At 62.0% G+C, this 16,687-nt stretch overlaps 1 protein-coding gene across 2 annotated transcripts; it reads right to left on the bottom strand.

The window, feature by feature from the left end:
• Positions 1 to 294: 294 nt before the first annotated feature.
• PPP1R9B (protein phosphatase 1 regulatory subunit 9B) lies at positions 295 to 16,479 on the bottom strand. 2 transcript variants are annotated; one of them, XM_004764810.3, is made up of 10 exons: positions 14,471 to 16,477; positions 10,488 to 10,620; positions 9,137 to 9,257; positions 7,232 to 7,336; positions 6,024 to 6,159; positions 5,265 to 5,417; positions 5,124 to 5,177; positions 2,548 to 2,777; positions 2,113 to 2,209; positions 295 to 1,911 (listed from the first exon to the last, which is right to left on the bottom strand). In XM_004764810.3, the coding sequence occupies exons 1-10, from the start codon at positions 15,851 to 15,853 to the stop codon at positions 1,858 to 1,860; spliced, it is 2,466 nt and encodes an 821-aa protein (XP_004764867.2). In that variant the 5' UTR covers positions 15,854 to 16,477; the 3' UTR covers positions 295 to 1,857. The 2 variants fall into 2 exon arrangements, with proteins under 2 accessions (XP_004764867.2, XP_044926242.1); XM_045070307.1 differs by lacking the exons at positions 295 to 1,911; positions 2,113 to 2,209; positions 2,548 to 2,777 and adding an exon at positions 2,784 to 3,824 and having other exon boundaries at positions 14,471 to 16,479.
• Between the last annotated feature and the right edge of the window lie 208 nt (positions 16,480 to 16,687).

Genomic DNA, 16,687 nt, shown 5'->3' on the forward strand with positions numbered 1-16,687 from the left:
AACACAGCCTTCGAATTTTGTCAGAGGCCTCCTAAAAAGAGGCAATGCAATGGGGCTAAGGGAGGCTCTAGAAACCCCAGCCCTAACCAAGAGGAATAGATACAAAGCATGGGTGCTGATGGGGGAGATGGTGGCAAAGAGGGAGTTTGCTGAAAGCGGGAAATACAGGATCTCCATGAGAAGGATCTTCACAGTGAAGAAGTCACCAGTGGCAGGGGACCTGGGGCACCGACAGACGACCCTATCCCTTCCCCTGCCGCCCCCACCCACGAATCAAGAAACCAGGCAGCAAGGTTCTGGGGGCTGCTTTTATGGGGACGACCTGACAGAGGGCATGGTCCGTACAAAACCGGGAACAATACATACATATATATATTATATACAGAGACGCAATCCTGCGGGGGGGGCGGGGGCAGGGGCGGTGCCGGCCCGAGAGACCGGAAGCGCCCCGGGGCCCCGCCCACCTGGCCCCGCCCCCTCCCTCTGCCTTGGCAGGGGAGGTGAAGCGCAGGGGCCCGGGTACTGAGACAGCCAGCTCTTTCAGGGGGAAGGGGCACGTCTGGGTGCGGGGGGCGGGGGGGGGGGGCCGAGAAATACTGATTGATGGCTTGGTCTATTTACAGGGGACGAGAAGCCCAAACGGATATGATGGGGGCTGTCTGTTTTTAAAAAATGAACAAAAATCCAGTCTGGGGCAAGGGCAGGAGGAAGAGGCAATATGAGATGGATCCTGAATGGGGAGGGGACCTGGGGGGGGGTCTCACCTCCCTTGGTCCGAGCCCCAATTTGGGGTTAAAGTGGGGAAACGGAGCGGATTTCACTTAGAAAGCAGGCTGCCAGTGGGGCAGCCCTGGTCTCCAAAAATATGAGTAGTAGTAAAATTTTGCCCTCCAGTCAAAACCTTGGAAAATTGTGGGTGTGGGTGCAGTGAGGCTGAATTTGCGATGTTAGTACAAGGCCTCCAGGTGTGGCCCCGGGCAGGGCAGGGCCTAGCTCTCCAGTGGGAAATGTTCCCCTTGCTTATGACCAGGGGCTCTGTAGCCAGGCCCCCTAAGCTGACCTCTCCTCCCTAGCCTTCCCAGGCTTGGCCAGGAAACCTCGAGCCCAGGGAGGCCACAAAACAGTTCCAGGAGGAGGAGGAGAAGGTTATGGCTATTTGGCACCTGGGGGTGGGGAGGCACAGGAAAAACTGAGGGCTGCTGCCCCAAGAAAGGGGGAGCTGGGAACCAGGTGTCCTGGACTCTCCCCTTTTCCTGAAGGGTGCATGAGAAATCAGTGCAGGGCCAGGCCCAGCCTCCAGGCTCAAGGGTGGGCTCTATCCCTCCTGGGTGGGGGGACCAGGATTAGGGGAGGTGTGGAGGCAGCCCCTCCCAGCGGGAGGGTCAGAATGCAACAGAGACAGCACAATGATGGGGGACAGGGAAAGGGCCAAGAAGGTAGACTCTCAAGTCAAGAGGCCCAGGGGCCACCTAGGAGCCCCATGGGCAGGGAGCAGCCTCCAGGTGGTGAGATGCTGGGAGAGCCCCCAGCCCCATTCCAGTCCAGAGACAAAGGCTGGAGGTTGTAAAGTCTGGCAGTATGGTCTGCAGGTCCTTGTGTCCGTCCACCACCCAGGCCAACCCTCACATCCCTTGGCCTCTGTGCCTCAGCCCCATAGGGCAAGAAGGAGGCCGTCCTTCCAGCCACCTCTGTCTGCCCAGGCCCTCTGGTCCCTGAAGCTGGGGGAGGTGGGGTGGAGGGTGGGGAAGTCGGGGCACCTGTCCCCAGGCTGGTAGGGGGCGGGGTGAAGTATTGAGGACAGGGGAGGGAGGACAACAGGAGGGGATTAATTATTGTCCGGTCAAGGAATGATTCCTGTTAAGTAGAATTGGAATTCCTCAGTGTTTGCAGGTTTCCTTCCAGTTCTGAGATCTGGCAAACAAAAGGGAGAGGGGGTCAGGCCTGGATACCAGGCAGGGGCCCTGCCCCTTCTGACCCCCTAATGGGGACATGACCCTGAGCCAACAGTATGACTCCCTCTCTCCCCCCAGGATGCACAGAGAGGGGACTAAAGAGGGGGCTTCTCTGCTGCACCCTCCATAGGCCTCTGCCCTCGGGGCACCCTGAGCCTACCTTATCCAGGAGCTTGTCCATCTCCTCCTTCCTAGCCAGCTCTGACTCTTCCAAAACCCGCCGCTGTGCGGTCTCCTTTTTCAGGAACTCGATCTCCCTAGAGATTAGGAGGGGACAGACCATGGGTAACAGTGTAGAGTTCTGACTTCCATCCAAGGAGTCTCAGGATCCTCAGCCCTGTCCTCAGCCCCACCTGGGCAGCTCTGTCCCTCTTATTTAGGTCGGGAGGCCCCAGCTCTTCCCAAAGCCTCTGGGGCCTGACTGTGCTGGCTTCCCTGCTGTCGTTCCGGGCCCAGGAACCCCCACCACGGGGCTCTCTAACTTCTGTGCTCCTTGCCTCCCTAACTCAGCTGGAGGTGGGGACGGGCTGCCACTAATGGCCTCTCAGTCCTCCCTGGGCCAGGACTCCCCACTCCCAGCCCCCTGACCACGTACTTCTGCTGGTAGTCCTTGATGAGGCGCTTGGCCTTGCTGTACTTGCGCTCCAGGGCCTGGTACTGGGCCTGGGTCTCCCGCAGGTGCTCGTCCACAGCTTGGCACAGGCTCTGGGCCTCGCCCCAGTAGCCCTCCAGCTTTTCCATGCGCTCCTTGTTCTCCTCCACGCTCTGCTCCAGCTGGGCCTTTTCCACCCGCCACCGCCCCTTCTCCTGCTCTAGGCTCTGCAGCTGAGGGAGGAAGGAGGGGCTATGGACTGGTGGCGGCCACAGGGAGCTGAGGAGCGCCCCCATCTGGATGACTCCCACTGATGGGGAGCCCACTCCCCCTCCAACAGCTAACTCTCCTTGGCTGAGCCTGAGAACTAAAAGCTGGAGAGGAAAGAAGTGGGGCCTCAGCCGCAGAGCCCCTAGCCAGGACCCCCACACTGTAGCACGCTCCTGTCAGGCAAGAGGCCCAGATTAGTCACTGACTCTGTGACCTGGGGCAAGGCAACTTCTGTCTTAAGCCTCAATCTTCCCATCTGTGAAATGGGACCTGTCCCTGCCTTGCCAAGCTCACAGGGCTCCAGGAAGACAGTACATGTGAAAGAGCAGGCCAGAGGAAGGTCACCATTGCCCTCTGTCCCCTCTGCCTCTCTGGCTCTGCTGACCAGTCCCTGTCTCTGTGGCTTCCTCCACAATCCTGGCTCCTCTCCCACCTCGTCTCCCAGCTCCTCACAGGCACCATGCCCCAAACCCGATCCTACCTGCACAAACCTAGTCCTCCCTTCCATGATCTCACTGCCACACTGGCACTCAGCTTGTCCCTCCAACCTCACATGCTGCAAATGCCACTTGCTGTCTGTACCCCAGACACATGGGCCTTCCCACAGATCTCAGAACTGCCCGGTTCCCTCTGGCCACAGGGCCTTTGCCCATACCATTCCCTCTACCTGTAATGTCCCCACTGTCCTTCCTTCCCACCCCATGCTCATTAGTTTTCACCAGCTCAGCCCTCCGCTCTCCCTGTTCAGTGCATCACATCCCCACAGAAGTCTCCTGTGATGCGCTCCAGCACCATCCCCTTCCGCACATAGCCCCTTGGCTGGATCAGCCCCTCCTCCCCTGCTGCAGGAGCTCAGCAGCTCTGCACTCTCCTGCAGAACCCCATGTCCAATGATAAGGGTCCCGACAGCCGACAGCCGCATGTGCACTAAGCTACACAAGGGCAGGGATCAAATTGGCTTCTGCGCCCTGCAGGGATAGGAGTGTTGAGTGGCACTTGGCAGGCAGTGTCTACAAGTCAAAAAGGAGGAATAGGCCTTTGACCCCCCCACCCCCTTCCCACTCTGCAACCACCCAGGAGTGTGGCCTATCATCTCAACTTCAGAAACCAGCTCCAACCCGCCTTTCCTCTCCATACCCCCTGCCTGCCCTCCAGGCAACCCCAGCCACCATTCCCCCCAGGACACCGCCAGGGCCTCTGAGTGGAAGACCAAAGCCAGAGTCCTTTGTGGGGAGTCCTGACCCTGCCAGCCACAGCCCCCACCTGATCCCCACAGGAATGGCTGCCACAGCCAGCGGGCCTCCTCCAGACTCAGCCTCTCCCCCACCAGGGGCAGGGTGCCCTTCCTCAGCCTCAGTCGCTAAACCCTGCTGGGCTGCTCCCACCAAGGCTCAGCTGTGACCTTGCCTGTCTCCATGTGGTGGGTGGGCCATGGCCGCACAGCCCCCACGAGCTGTCTGTCCCTGCTACACCGGAAGCCCTGTGGCAGTTGGGACACCTCGTGTCCAGGCTCAGCAGGGTCCCAGTGCAGGGTGTAACAGGAAGTGTGCAGATCAGCATGACGGCAAGCCCCCAACATGCTTCCAGTGTCAGTGCGTGGCACATACACGTGTTTCTGTGTGTCAGGAGTGTCCCCATCTGGGAGGGTCAGCACCGGCCCCTCCACGAGAATGCACAAGGTCTGTGACACTCTTCCAGAGAGATGGCTATGCCCATGTGTCTCACAGCCGATGGAAGAAGAAGGGGTCTACATCTCTACGTGTCCGGGCTGCTGCTCCTGGGTATCGTGTCATGGGAGGCCTGGGTCCGCTGTCTCCATGTGACACGGAGCAGGTGTCTCCAGACATCTTGGCGAGCAGGCCTGGGGTCCAGGCTGGCATGGGTCGGTGTATCTGGGTAGTTTACACTGATTGCTGGGCCTGCTTGTAGAGGACGGGTGTAGGACAGCCAGAGTGGGAGGACATCTATGGTGACCTGGTGTCCCTTGGTCTAACAGGTGATAGCTTGACTTCTTATTCAGCACCTTTTACAAACCAAGTGCTATGCCAAGGATTTCATATGTGTTATCTCATTGAATTCTCACAATGGAACGCACTGTTACCATCCCATTCTATGGGGCAGGAGACAGGCCCAGAGCAGCAAGCGGATGGTGGCACACAGGGGTCCAGAGCTCAAGCTTTTAACACTAGGCTCCCCTGCCTTAGAGGAGCTTGTTCTGTGTCTCTGTGGGTGACTGACAGTGCCAGTGTCTGCAGGGGTGAGGCTGGGGGGGGCTATCCCCCCCAGCCCTCACTCCCCCTCATTCTTACCTTCCTTTTCAGCTGCTGGATCTCTGCCTCAGTCACGGCATGCTTGATCTGGAGCTATGGGGCAGAGAGGCAGGCACTTGGCTCTGGCTGGGTCAAGGCCTGCCTCTGCCCTCCGCCACCCCAGGGACCCCCTCTTCCCACCTCCTTGAACTTGTGCACCAGCTTCTCGGGCTCCATGTCCACAGGGGACAAGGCATCTTCGTTTTCCGCCAGCTCAAACACCTCAATGGCCATCTCACCACCCGGGAACGTGGGACTCAGCTCCTCATCTTCATCGGTAGCATATTCTCCTGTCTGCGAAGGGAGCGTGGAGGCTGTGTGCCCTGCCCACCTCAGCCTCCCTGGGTCCTGACGAGCAGGGCTTAGACTGGCCACAGTCCGTCCGCGTCAGACTGGGAGCTACTCAGGGCTGTGGATCACACCTCCCCCATCAGGCTGGGGCCACACCGGTAGTGTGGTCTGTCTTACTCCAACAGCCCAGGGAGTCCCCTGAAGGCACAGGTAGTTCCCCCATGAGACTGGGACCCCTGAAGAAAGAGCCTGTGCTTTTCCCCCCTCATGCTGTGGGTCCTCTGAGGTCGGGAGCTGCCTCCTTCAGATTAGTTCCCCTGAGGGTAGAGGCCATGCCTTCCCCTCAGAGCAGGAACTCTGAGAGAACCGTGTCTTTTTGTAGGAGCAGGAAGGCTCTCTGAAGACAGAGTATGACTCGCCCGTCAGACTAAGGACTCTTTGAAGGAAGGGTCTGCATCTCCTCCCTCAGTCTGGGGACTCCCCCAGGACAGGGCAGGGTGTCCTGGCCTCCTTCAGGAGCTTGGGAAAGCGGCAGAGGCAGGATGGGTGTAATGTTCCGTCCAGCCACCAGGGGGCGATGATAATGCCAGCCTTGACGGGAGTCCCTACCTCCTCGTCGTCCTCCCCGTACTGGGCGTATCTCTGCTCCATCATCTCCCGCTGCCATCGCTCCTGTTCCAGGGTCTGTTGAATTAGCTGGGCCACCTCGCTCTGCTCGCCTGGACGCTCCCGGCCAATCATAAACCTGCAGGGGCACGAGCGTCAACCCCCTGCCTCTGTCTTCCGCTGGTGACACCATCCTCCCTGCTGGTGTTCTCCTCTCCACACCCAGACCCTCCCAAGGGAGGGGAAATGAGAGGGCTGAGTCCAGAGGCCCGAGAGTATTAATAATGAATGGGGAGCTGGGGGCCCTTCTTGGGTTTCCTTCCCTGGACAGCCAGAGGCCCACTAACCCTCACTGCCACGTTTGGGGGAGGGGTGGTGTCAGTCAAACCCCCTGCTGGGCTGCAGGGGAGAGGCACTCAGGGACTGCCAGGGCTGCTCAGGGGCTGCTAGGGCCGAGGGCTCTCCCTCCACCACAGGGTAGAAAACAAGGCAGGGAGATGGGGCAGCTGACCCATCCCAGCAGCCTGCTTCCCCATTCCCCTGCCCTGGGGCTGTGGCGGGGTGTCCTGTGGGAGCTCCAAACCTCCAGGCTTCAGGAAGGGGCGGGAAGATGGTGAGTGGAGATTAGGATGGAGAGGAAATAGTGGAACTTCCAGGCACTAGCCCCTCCTCTCCGCAGCCACCCACATCCTGTTTCTCTCTACCACCCTTTCCTGGGGGCAATGCCCCTTTTGGAGAGGGCTGGGAGTGGTCCCTGAGTGTTATGCCAGAGAGCAACCCAAGGAGCCTCAAACCCAGTTCCCTCGGTTGACAGGCCCCAGGGAGGCGAGTCCTCCCAGGATTACACAGCTGGTGAGGAGGGAAGGATGAAGTGCCTGGTGGGGGGACCCCAATTTGGTTGGCATTCTCCCAGTACATTTCGGTTCTCCAGTGAGTGGGTCACGGGCAGGCAGGGGCACAGCAGACCACGGGCCTTGAAGCCCAAGTGCCGGTGGCCAGCAGCACTCAGGGGCTTGGGAGAGGATGGCGGGCGTGGGCCGGGGCTGTGGGCACCGCCGTTCCTTCAGGCAGGAAGGCCGTGGAAGCTCCTCTATGAGGTGGACCACCTAGAACCCTGTCTGGGTGTGGGCAGGCGGGCAGGGAGGGGGGATGAGGGCCAGGCCTCCAGTCTGCTCCCACTCCCCACCCAGCCGGGCTCTCCCAGCCCTTACCGCACGCGACCCTTGGTATTCCGGAGCACGGAGGCTGCGAAGCTCTGGGTCACTCCAACCAGACTCGTGCCGTCCACCTCCACCAGGAGATCATTCACTTGGATCCTGGGAGAGGCCACACTGGTTAGGGGGGGCTGCCACAGGAACGGGAGCGGAGGGAGCAGTGGTCTCCCTCCGTCAGAAAGCCGAGGCTCAGTCCCCACTGGGTCCTGGTACTTTATCTAACTGGCGCAAAGTGCATGGGGCCAGAGGGTCAGGGATCAGCCAGACCCGCCACCGGGCAGTGAGACCTGGGCAAGCAAATCCGACACAGGCGGGCGGGACTAAGCACACTTCCTGTGATAATCACACCCTTGCCCCCTCCACCATCACACCCAACAGAGCAGTGTGACACCCACAGAATTCATGGCCACCACACACGTCCAAAGCACAGGTGACACACAGTCCTCTTACGGGTCTGCAGATTTTCTCCCAGATGCCTGAGAGCCCCATGGCACACTCTTGTGCTCGCCACACCCAGAGACAGCCCCCACCACGTGCTTGGTGTAGCAGCAGAAGCCCTGGTTCTCCACCCCAGAAGGAAAGAGGTGGGGGGCGGCAGGACCCCTGGCTATCTCCTTCCTCCACTACCACCCCCTGAAAACTCCAGGCCTTCCCTCAGGGCTCCTCTGCAGAAGCGGAGGAAACAGCCTATTGTGAGTGGCTCTCCCCATCGCGCCCCGCACGCAGGCCCTCTCTCCCATGTGCACACACTCCCCACGAAGCCAACAGCCAACAGCCAACAGGTGACCACAGGAACGGCTCTGGGAGTCCAAACTGGGGGGAGGGGGGTAAGTGAAAGAGCACTGGCTGTCACCATCCTTTTGTCCACCCCTCATGCCACCTGGACCACAGCAGGCAGAAGCTCTAGCAACACGACCCCAAAGTCACCCAGCCCCACAGGGACACCCAATTGTCTTTGTCATACGGAGGGGGTCTGGGTTTGAAAGTGCCCCCACAAGGCACCTCTGATACCAACTGCCAATTTATACCAACCCTGGGGATGCCCCAAAGCCCTTCCCCCTTCCCACATACGCAGTGGAGTGGCCCACGGAGGGGTCACTGGGCTATTTAGGGCTCCAGGAGGCCCTCCCGGAATCTTCTGGCCCCTCCAGCCTCAGAGGCCAAACACAGACCTGCGTGCTCAAATATGTGCACACACAAGGAGCAGCCTCCCCTGTGGGCAGGCCACACATGGACCCCCCTTTGCTCTCGAGGCTCCGGCCATGCCTGCCTGCTCTCAGTCCCCTTCCTGGAACCTTTCACACATTCTACTCCCTCAACCTAACTGCGTCCTGCTCATCCTCAGGCCTTAGGGCCAACGTCACTTCCTCCAGGAAGCCTTCCCTGCTATCCAGAGAGAGCAAGTCCTTCTTTTTATGCATTCACGTCCCCCCCCCCCCGCCACCAAACTTTTCCCACATTTTCTGTGTGTCCATTTGGATGTGTGTCTGCCTCACCACAGCACATACTTCCTGAGGGCCAGGGAAGTCTTCACTGACTCCCCCAGGCCTGCCTCCAGCCCCACCCCAGAGCCAGCGACTCAGTATTTGCTGAGTGAAAATAAACTTTAAAAAGAAAAAAGTTCAGATGTATCCACCAGGAAGCCACACCCGGAGCCATGCTCTCCCTCCCACACAAGCCCCAAACCAGGGCATACGACGCCTCTGCACAGCCCCCTCCCCACCCTCCAAAGAATTTTAAGCTCCACGAGGGCAGGGGTCCCACTGGGTTTGTTGGCTGCCTCAACCCCTGGACCCGCAGGGGACTCTGGAAGGCTCCACCCACACCTGAGCCCCAAAGAGATAGGGGACCCACCCAGCTCTATGGGCGGCCTGCAGCAGACAGGAGTGGGGGAGGGGGTACCTGCCGTCCCGGTGGGCCGCACCACCCTCGGTCACCGTCTTCACGAAGATGCCCAGCTTCTCCAGGCCCATGTCCGCCCCGGCCCCCATGCCAATGATGCTGATGCCCAGGCCCTCGGAGTCTGTGGAGCAGAAAGGCAGGACAGATGGGTGTTGGGGGGTGAGGGTGAGGTTAGGTGTCCCAGCCAGGGCTTGCAGGGGACAGAGTGAGAGCCCCCCCCCATCCCGCACCTCACCCCAGGGCACGGCCCGACCTCAAGCAGCGGTCCCCACACTTAGGGGAGGTCCACAACTGGGGAGGGACACCGTCCTGTCCACCCCATCTTTGCCAAACCAACTGGGAAGCTCCTGGTTCGCCCCCTGCCCTTTGCCCCTTGCAAGAACACATGAGCAGCAGGGGGTGTGGCAAGTGGCCCCCGGGCAGAGTGGGGGGGCAGTGGCAGGGTGCCAGAGATAACTGTATACACAGTATCAGGTAGAATGGCACGGGGGTAGCAACAATGGGGTTCTTCTCTATGCAGACTCATCCGTGGAGTCTCCATGACCCAAGACCTCCTGCTCTTTTCTCCAGAGCTGTCCCCTCCTGTCTCATGGGCTCTGACATCCAAACTCTTATCTTCCCCCACCAACAGGCTCTTCCTGCCGGCCACTCCCTCCTGGGGCCTCCGAGTCACCTGGATTCCTCCTCCCCCTCACTGTCTCGGCCAGAGCCCAAAAACCACCAGCTCCTGCAGATTCTACCTCCCAAGGATCTCTTGAGCACACCCAGTCCCCACACAGCCAGCAACTTGTCCACACCACCGTGGGCTCTCTCCATCCACTTGGGACCTTTCTCCCCATAGCACAACCTGACGTGGTCTTTCTCAAATCCCTTGCCGACACCTTGCCACAGTTTCCCGTCCATGTGAGAGAACAGACAGTGTCCTCCACGTGGTCTGTGAGACCCTGCGTGTCCTTCTTGCCCCAGTGATCAACATCTCACCAAGACCCTCCTCTCTTTCCCGCACACTCTCCTCAATTCCCATCTTCAGAGCTCAATGCAAGCATAACTTGCTTGGGGACCCCAGTGACGCGAGTCCATGTACTATCGTAGTGCCCCCCCTGCCCCTGCCTAGCACCTACTGCGGTGTATAAGGACATACTGAGCCGTGACCGCTGCTCCCTCACTGCCTGGCCCTGGGGACCTGGCACTCGCAGGAGTGCAGGGTGAGGCGGGGGTTGGGGGGGGGGGGGGTAGGGGGGGGTGGCGGCAGCTCTGGCTGCTGGAGTCTGCGTGGCTGGTGGCGCTGACAGGGGCCCAGGGCAGGGCTGGCACCAGAGAGGAGACCCCTGCGCCTCCCCCTGCCTCTCACCCTTCTCCAGCTCCACGGGGAACAGCTCCAGCCTCTCTACCCGCTTCTCCAGCTCATACTCAGCCGAGGCGGCCATGGGGTCCACGTCCTCGTTGCGCCGGTCGTAGTCCTCGTTGGAGTAGGTGCTGAACACCTGCAGGGGGGCCGCTCATCAGAGGCAGGAGCAGAGCTGGGGTCCAGGGGCCGCCACAGCAGGTGCCTGGCACTCCTCGGCATTCCTGTCCTGCTGCAGGCCTCCCCCTGCCCCGACGTGACCCCAGCTCTGACGGCAGGCCCTTCTGGTTCTCCAGCCCATGGGGCAATGGAGAAAGGGACACATTAGCCACATCCACACCATTATTCTCTCCCACAGCCGCAACTGGTGTGAGCGCGGCTGCTGTAGAAAGAAAGCAAGGGCAATCCTCGAGAAACGAGCCGACTCAGGAGGCCAGATCCCCAGGTCTGAGGCAGACCAAGAGACGGGGGCAGAAGGAAACATGGGGACCCAGAGAGCCAGACAGAGGCAGACACAGCCGGTTGGAGAGTGCAAAGAACAGGCTGAGCAGGAGCAGGGGGCAGAGGAGGAGGGGAGTAAGAAGGGAGAAGATCCTGGAGGAGGCCAGATGGGGAGAGGAGAGGGAGGGGGTGTGAGACGCGGGGACAGCGGAGGGAGGAGGAGAGAGAGAAACAGAGGAAGATGGAGGGGCACCCAGGACCCACCTGACCTGAACCTCTAAAGTTGAGGCTGGGGTGGGGGAGGGAAGCAGGAATGGTCACCTCCACCCCCCCACCAAGAAAGGGGCAGCCCTCCCCTTGAGGTGCAAGACATGAATGGGGCAGAACGCCAGACCCACATGACCTTGCCAGACCTCAGCTTCCCTCCAGAGAAGCAGCTCCAAGGTGTGCCCCCTATCCCCAGTGCCCAGAGGCCCAGGACCCAGGTGAAAGGGAGGAGCTGGGGGAGCAGGCAGCCTTTCTGACTTTGTCCCCAGTGAACCCAGCCTGCCTGGGTGTCCCAAGGCCAGCCCTACCTTGTTGTCCCCTGTGCCCCTCTGCTGTCTCCTTCCTGGGTCTCTAAGCGAGATAAGGAATTCCAACCCTCCTCCAGAACAGAGAGATTAGGGCAAGGGCTCTCGGGGAGTGCCTAATTCTGGGTCCAGACGGGATACCCCCGGTGGGAGGTTAATGAGTGCCATTTGGGGTACCATGACATGTTCATGCTTCGCTGCCTGCAGCGACAGGTTGGCACCACTTGGAGCCAAGCGGGGGCGAGGAAGGGGGGTGGGCAGCTCTGTCAAACAGCCAGGCCTGAGGCCTGAGCAGCTGGAGTGGAGCACCGTGTCCCCAAGGCCCCTGCCAGGGCTCCCTATCCTCCAGGAGCAGGTCCATGGGCACCGTCGCAGGCAGCAGACTTGTGTTCCAGCCTTTGTCTGGGCTCAGCCGGTGTCAACCCCCAGTCCCCCTCAACCAAGCCTCACTCGCCGGTGGGCTTTCACGAGATGAGAAGTGCGACTGGGAGGGGCCTGTGTGGTCACTTCACTCACTGCCCTCGATTTCAAGACAGCAGAGAAATCCAAGCTCAGGCCCTTAGAGCTCCTCGCCTGCTGGGCAGGGGTCGGACTGCCCTCCTGACATCCGGGGCATCTGGCCTCCACACCCCATGGCAGGAGGGGCCACCCAGTCTGCACACGGTAGAAGATGCCAGGTATGCTGCCAAGGTCACCTGGCTCAGCCAGTGGTGGGGCAGGGTGAGACTGCACCCAGCTGAGCCCTGGTAGCTGGGTCACCTGTGACTCCGTTCCCCTTGCACTCAGGTCCTGGGCCTGGCAAACCAGCTTTGGCCCGCTTTTGCATCTGGTGGTCTGGGTCAACCAAACTCCTCCCCAATGCGCCAGAGGACACACTGTGACCTCCAAAATGCCCTCCCAGCCTGCCCTGTGCTTTGCCCGCCCCTCTCTTCTCAGCTGATCAAACCCTGCCCCCTGCAGGACTCTGGCTCTGAGGCCCCAGACAGCCCCTCATGTTGCCCACCATGATGTGCCAGCCTATCAGTGGCTTGGGCCCAGTCCCCTGCCCCAAGTGACAACATGGAATTGGGATCTCTATCCTCCGCAGAAGACACCATAAAGGCAACAACTGGGTCATCCGCAGGGCACCAGACCCAGGAATCAGCATCAATGCAGGGTGGGGGCTGGAAGGGGGAAAAACGGGGACCCACTGTCCAGGGTGGGGAGAAGGAAATCCCCAGCAAAGTCAAAAGTCAGACACACCAAGGAGGCACCACAGACCACTGGCTCCCACACTCCTGTGAGTAGCAGTCACCAGGGAGTTGGGGAGCACTGCTCCGAATCATGTGCTATTTTTACCCAAAAATCAGGGTAAGGTGTCAAATATAGACAGTCAGAGGCCCAGGACTGAAAGACCAAACTCCGTCTCTGATCAGGCTGCTCAGAGAACTGGTCATGGTGGTGCTGGTTAGGATTGGGGATGGGGGGTCCTGATTCCTTCAGTGGTCCCCACCTCCTCCTCAGGTCCGAAGAAACACCCTCATCCTCAATTCCATCCAGGGTTCCTTAGCTGTCAGGACAGGGAGGGCAGAGAAAGGACTTGTAAGGTCGCAGCCCCAGAAGGGGGAGTGCTGGCCTAGAGGGAGTAGCACCTTTTCAGGCATCTGCTGGGGCGGGGGCGGGGAGCCGGGCAGCCGGCAGCCGCTGATGTTCTAGGAGGGCTGGGAGGAATCGTGGGCAGCCTTGGTGTCCAGAAGCAGTTATGGAAACTTTGAGCAAACAGACAAGGTCTTGGCTGGGGAGGGATAAAGGCAAGGTCCAGGCCTAGGAGAGTCTAGGGCCTGGACAACCCCATGCAGCCAAGCTGGTGCTGGGCAGCCTGGGGCACTGAGAAAGGGCTATCTAGGCTAGATGTGCCAGCCAAGACTGGAGGATGGTGGGAAGCAGGGGTGACCTAGGGCTCTTAATTCTTCCCGGGGATCCCCCCCCCATCGGCACTGTTGTGAGGATCTCGGGGCACTGGCACGAGCCACAGACCAACTGCTAAGACTGCTGGTGGGGTTGGGGGCACTGAGACCCCCAAAGGGAGCAGCTCCCATTCATCTTTCAGGGCGCCCAGAGAATGTGGCATGAGCACTTGGAGTTCGCCAAGGCCATGGGAGGTCTGCCCTACCCAGCAGCCAAGAGCAAAGGCATGTGGGCTGCTGCCAGGCATCCTGGGGGCTTTCCCAGCCCCACCCCTCTCTCTGGTGCCCTGCCCCTGCCCGAGGCCCAGCCCCTTCATGAGCCAGGCCAGGGGCCTGCTGCCTGCTGAACCCAACACCTCCACCTCCCCAGCTGGCCCAGCACAGACCCCAGGGAACAGGGCCCCAGTGCCAGGCCTTTCCCCCACCCCCAGTCACATGGCCCCAGCTCAGCTCACCCTCAAAGATCTGCTTCCCTCTTTCACTTCTGCAAACTTGGGGTGGGGGCTATAGACAGGACGGAGGAGGGTTGCGGTCCCCTACACCTTCGTTTTAGGAAGTTCTTGGCTCCTCCCTCCTCTATAGGGGAAACGCAAGGAGTGTTCCTAAGCTCCCCCCACCTCTCCCCACCATTGGAGTAAGGACCAATGTGGGGAGGGTCTCCTGAGGACACACACACACACACACACACACCCCCTTCCCACCACCCAATCCCCTGCCTCCGCAGGAAGAGCGCCTGGGAGAGGAAGGGGAAGCAGGTGTCCGGGGATGTGGGTGCCGCAGAGCCAGGGCGAGGCATCAGACGGAGGAACCTGAGGACAGGTCAGGGCAGGCCGCCCTCATCTCGGGCCTGAAAAGCGTCCCCCTCTGACAAACAGCTGGAACTCCCCCACGCCCCCTCCGGGTGGTAACTTCTGGGAAGGGGGCTGGGTGGCAGGGGCTGACTCAGCCTGCCAAACCCGGCTGGTGAGGCGGGGGCGAGGACGTGCACGTGGCAGGGGCGGCGCGGGGGCGGGGAGGGGGGCTCACTTACTTGGATGGGCGCCGTGCTGAAATGGATCTTCCGGCTCGGGGCCGGGTCCTCTTCTTCCGAGAGCCCCGGGATCTCCACGCACCCCGACTCGGGCTCATAGGGGGGCTCCCCATCCTCCTCGTCTTCTTCGTCGTCCTCCTCCAGGGCACTGCCCCCAGAGTCCTCCCCCAGCCCACTGTAGGCGCTCACGTCCACCAAGTCCGCCTCCGAAAAGTCCTCCTTCTTGGACTCATCCGCCTCCTCCGGGGCCACGTCCGGGGCCCGGCCATTGCCCACCCCTCTCTCAGGCGCCGCCACGGTCGCTGTGGCCTCCTCGGGGGCCGCCTGGGCCTTCTGCTCCTCGCGCGCGGGGCTGGCAGTGGTTGCCAAGGCGCTGCCATTCTCCAGGGCCGCGTGGACCGTCACCTCCGCCTGAATCACCTCCCCGGGCGCCGCCTCGGCCTCCGACTCCCCGCTCTCCTCCACCTCCACGGGCTTAATCTTGCGCACCTCCCGGGGCTTGGGGGGCGGCCGGGCAGGAGCCACTCGGTGCTGCGGAGGCTGCTGCCCTGCGGGGCCGCGTTCCTTCTCGCCCGGCGCATCCCCCGACGGCGCGGGCGGCGGCGGCGGCGGCGGCGGCGGCTGGAACACCCGGGACCGCTTACTGACCAGCTTCGAGTTGACCTGGGGAGCCCCGGCGGCCGCGGCCCTGGGGAGCCCGGGTCCACGGTGGAGGCCGGTCCTCGAGTCGGCCTTCTCAAAGACTGCGCTGAGCTGGCTGACCGTCGGCGACACGGCGTCAGCGTCCAGCTTGTCCAGCGCCTCGGTGCTGCCGTTGAAGCGCACCACGACGTCCAGCTTCCGGTCCTGCAGGCCGGCGCGCTCCTGCCTCAGCAGCCGCCGCGCCGCGGCCTCCTTGTCGCTGCCCGCGGTCGCTGGGACGCTCCGTTCGAACAGCTTCCGCGTCTCCTGCAGCCGGGACGGCGGGTGCGGCGGCGGCGCGGGCTGCGCCGAGGGCGCGGGCTTGGAGTCGAAGCGGCTCACGCGCTCCGACACGCTGGTGCCCAGCTTGAGCAGGGCGCTGTGGTCCACGTTCTCGTTCAGGCTGCTGGCCCGCGGCAGCGACAGGCGCACGCCGCGCTCGGGCGCCCGCAGGGCCTCCGTGGGGCCCGCGCCGCCGCCCGCCTCGCCCGGCGGCCCCGCCGTCGTGCCCATCTGCAGGAACATACTTTTGATGCGGTGGACGTTGGAGCCATATTTCTTGTGGTGGGCCGCCTTGGGCGCCTCGTCGGGCCCGGGCGCTTCGGGCGGCTTCAGTGCCTGGATGCCCGCCTCGTAGGCGCTGCGGTGCGGGGAGGCGCTCCGGAGGGGACCCCCGGGCCCCCGCGGCTCCGTCTTCATCATGGTGGGGGGAGACGGGGGCGCATCCCCTCGCTTCCCGCTCCCCCCCTCCAACAGGCGGCTGGCCAAGTCGGGACCACCGCCCCCTCCCCCCCGAAAAGAAACCCCGGAAGGCCTTTTTTAGGCTCCCCCAAACCAAAACCAAGCTGCCAAAAACAGTTAACCCCGCTTAAAAAAAAAAAAAAAAAAGGAAAAAAAAAATCTCCGAGCGCCCTGTGTGGGTCGCCTCCCCCAATCCAGCTGCCACAGACAGCCCCTCTTTCAGAGCCCGAGCGGCCTGCTACGGTCGCCCCCACCCAAATTAGAGAAGCGGCGGCCGGGGCCGGTGGGACCGCGCGCCCTGCCCGTGAAGCAGCGGCGGAGGCGCCGGCTCACATCGTCCGAGGCGGTGTCAGCGGGGCTGGCAGCCCGGTCGTCCCCCACCCCGGCCGGGGGCCTCGGCTCTCGGGGGGCCCGGCACCCCGGCGCCCATGGCTGCTCGGCCGGCCCGGGCCGCTCTGCCGCCGCGCCACCCTCCCTCCCTCCCTCCCCCCCGCGCCCCGAGCCTCGGTCTTTCTCTGGCTCTGCCGGAGCGGCGGCTGCCCGACACCGAGCGGCTGCCCTTCTCGCCGCCGCCGCTGGGGGACTGGCACCTCTGGGTCCTAAAGGGATCGGATTTCCGGGGCCGGAGTCTGTGAGCCCTCCCCTTCCCCTCCTCCCGAATGGATCCCCTCCGCTGCCCGTCCCTCTCCGACTGCCTGACGCTTACCCCCACCATCACCACCCCCCCGGTCCTGGACTGTCCTCTTCAGCCCTTCCATCCCATCCTCTGACTGCGGCTCATCACAACCCACAAAA

This window comes from Mustela putorius, unplaced genomic scaffold, assembly GCF_011764305.1.
Source record: "Mustela putorius furo isolate JIRA1106 unplaced genomic scaffold, ASM1176430v1.1 tig00003962_pilon_pilon_pilon, whole genome shotgun sequence".
Classification (NCBI taxonomy): Eukaryota; Metazoa; Chordata; class Mammalia; order Carnivora; family Mustelidae; genus Mustela; species Mustela putorius.

What these genes read in the sequence shown, in the direction of transcription:
- PPP1R9B (XM_004764810.3), bottom strand. Translation starts at nt 15,853, where the DNA reads ATGATGAAGACGGAGCCGCGGGGGCCCGGGGGTCCCCTCCGGAGCGCC. An exon ending in TCCAGCAGCTGAAAAGGAAG is followed by an intron (nt 2,778 to 5,123) that starts GTAAGAATGAGG and finishes TTCCTCCCTCAG; the next exon opens with CTGCAGAGCCTAGAGCAGGA. An exon ending in ATCAAGGACTACCAGCAGAA is followed by an intron (nt 2,210 to 2,547) that starts GTACGTGGTCAG and finishes CCTAATCTCTAG; the next exon opens with GGAGATCGAGTTCCTGAAAA.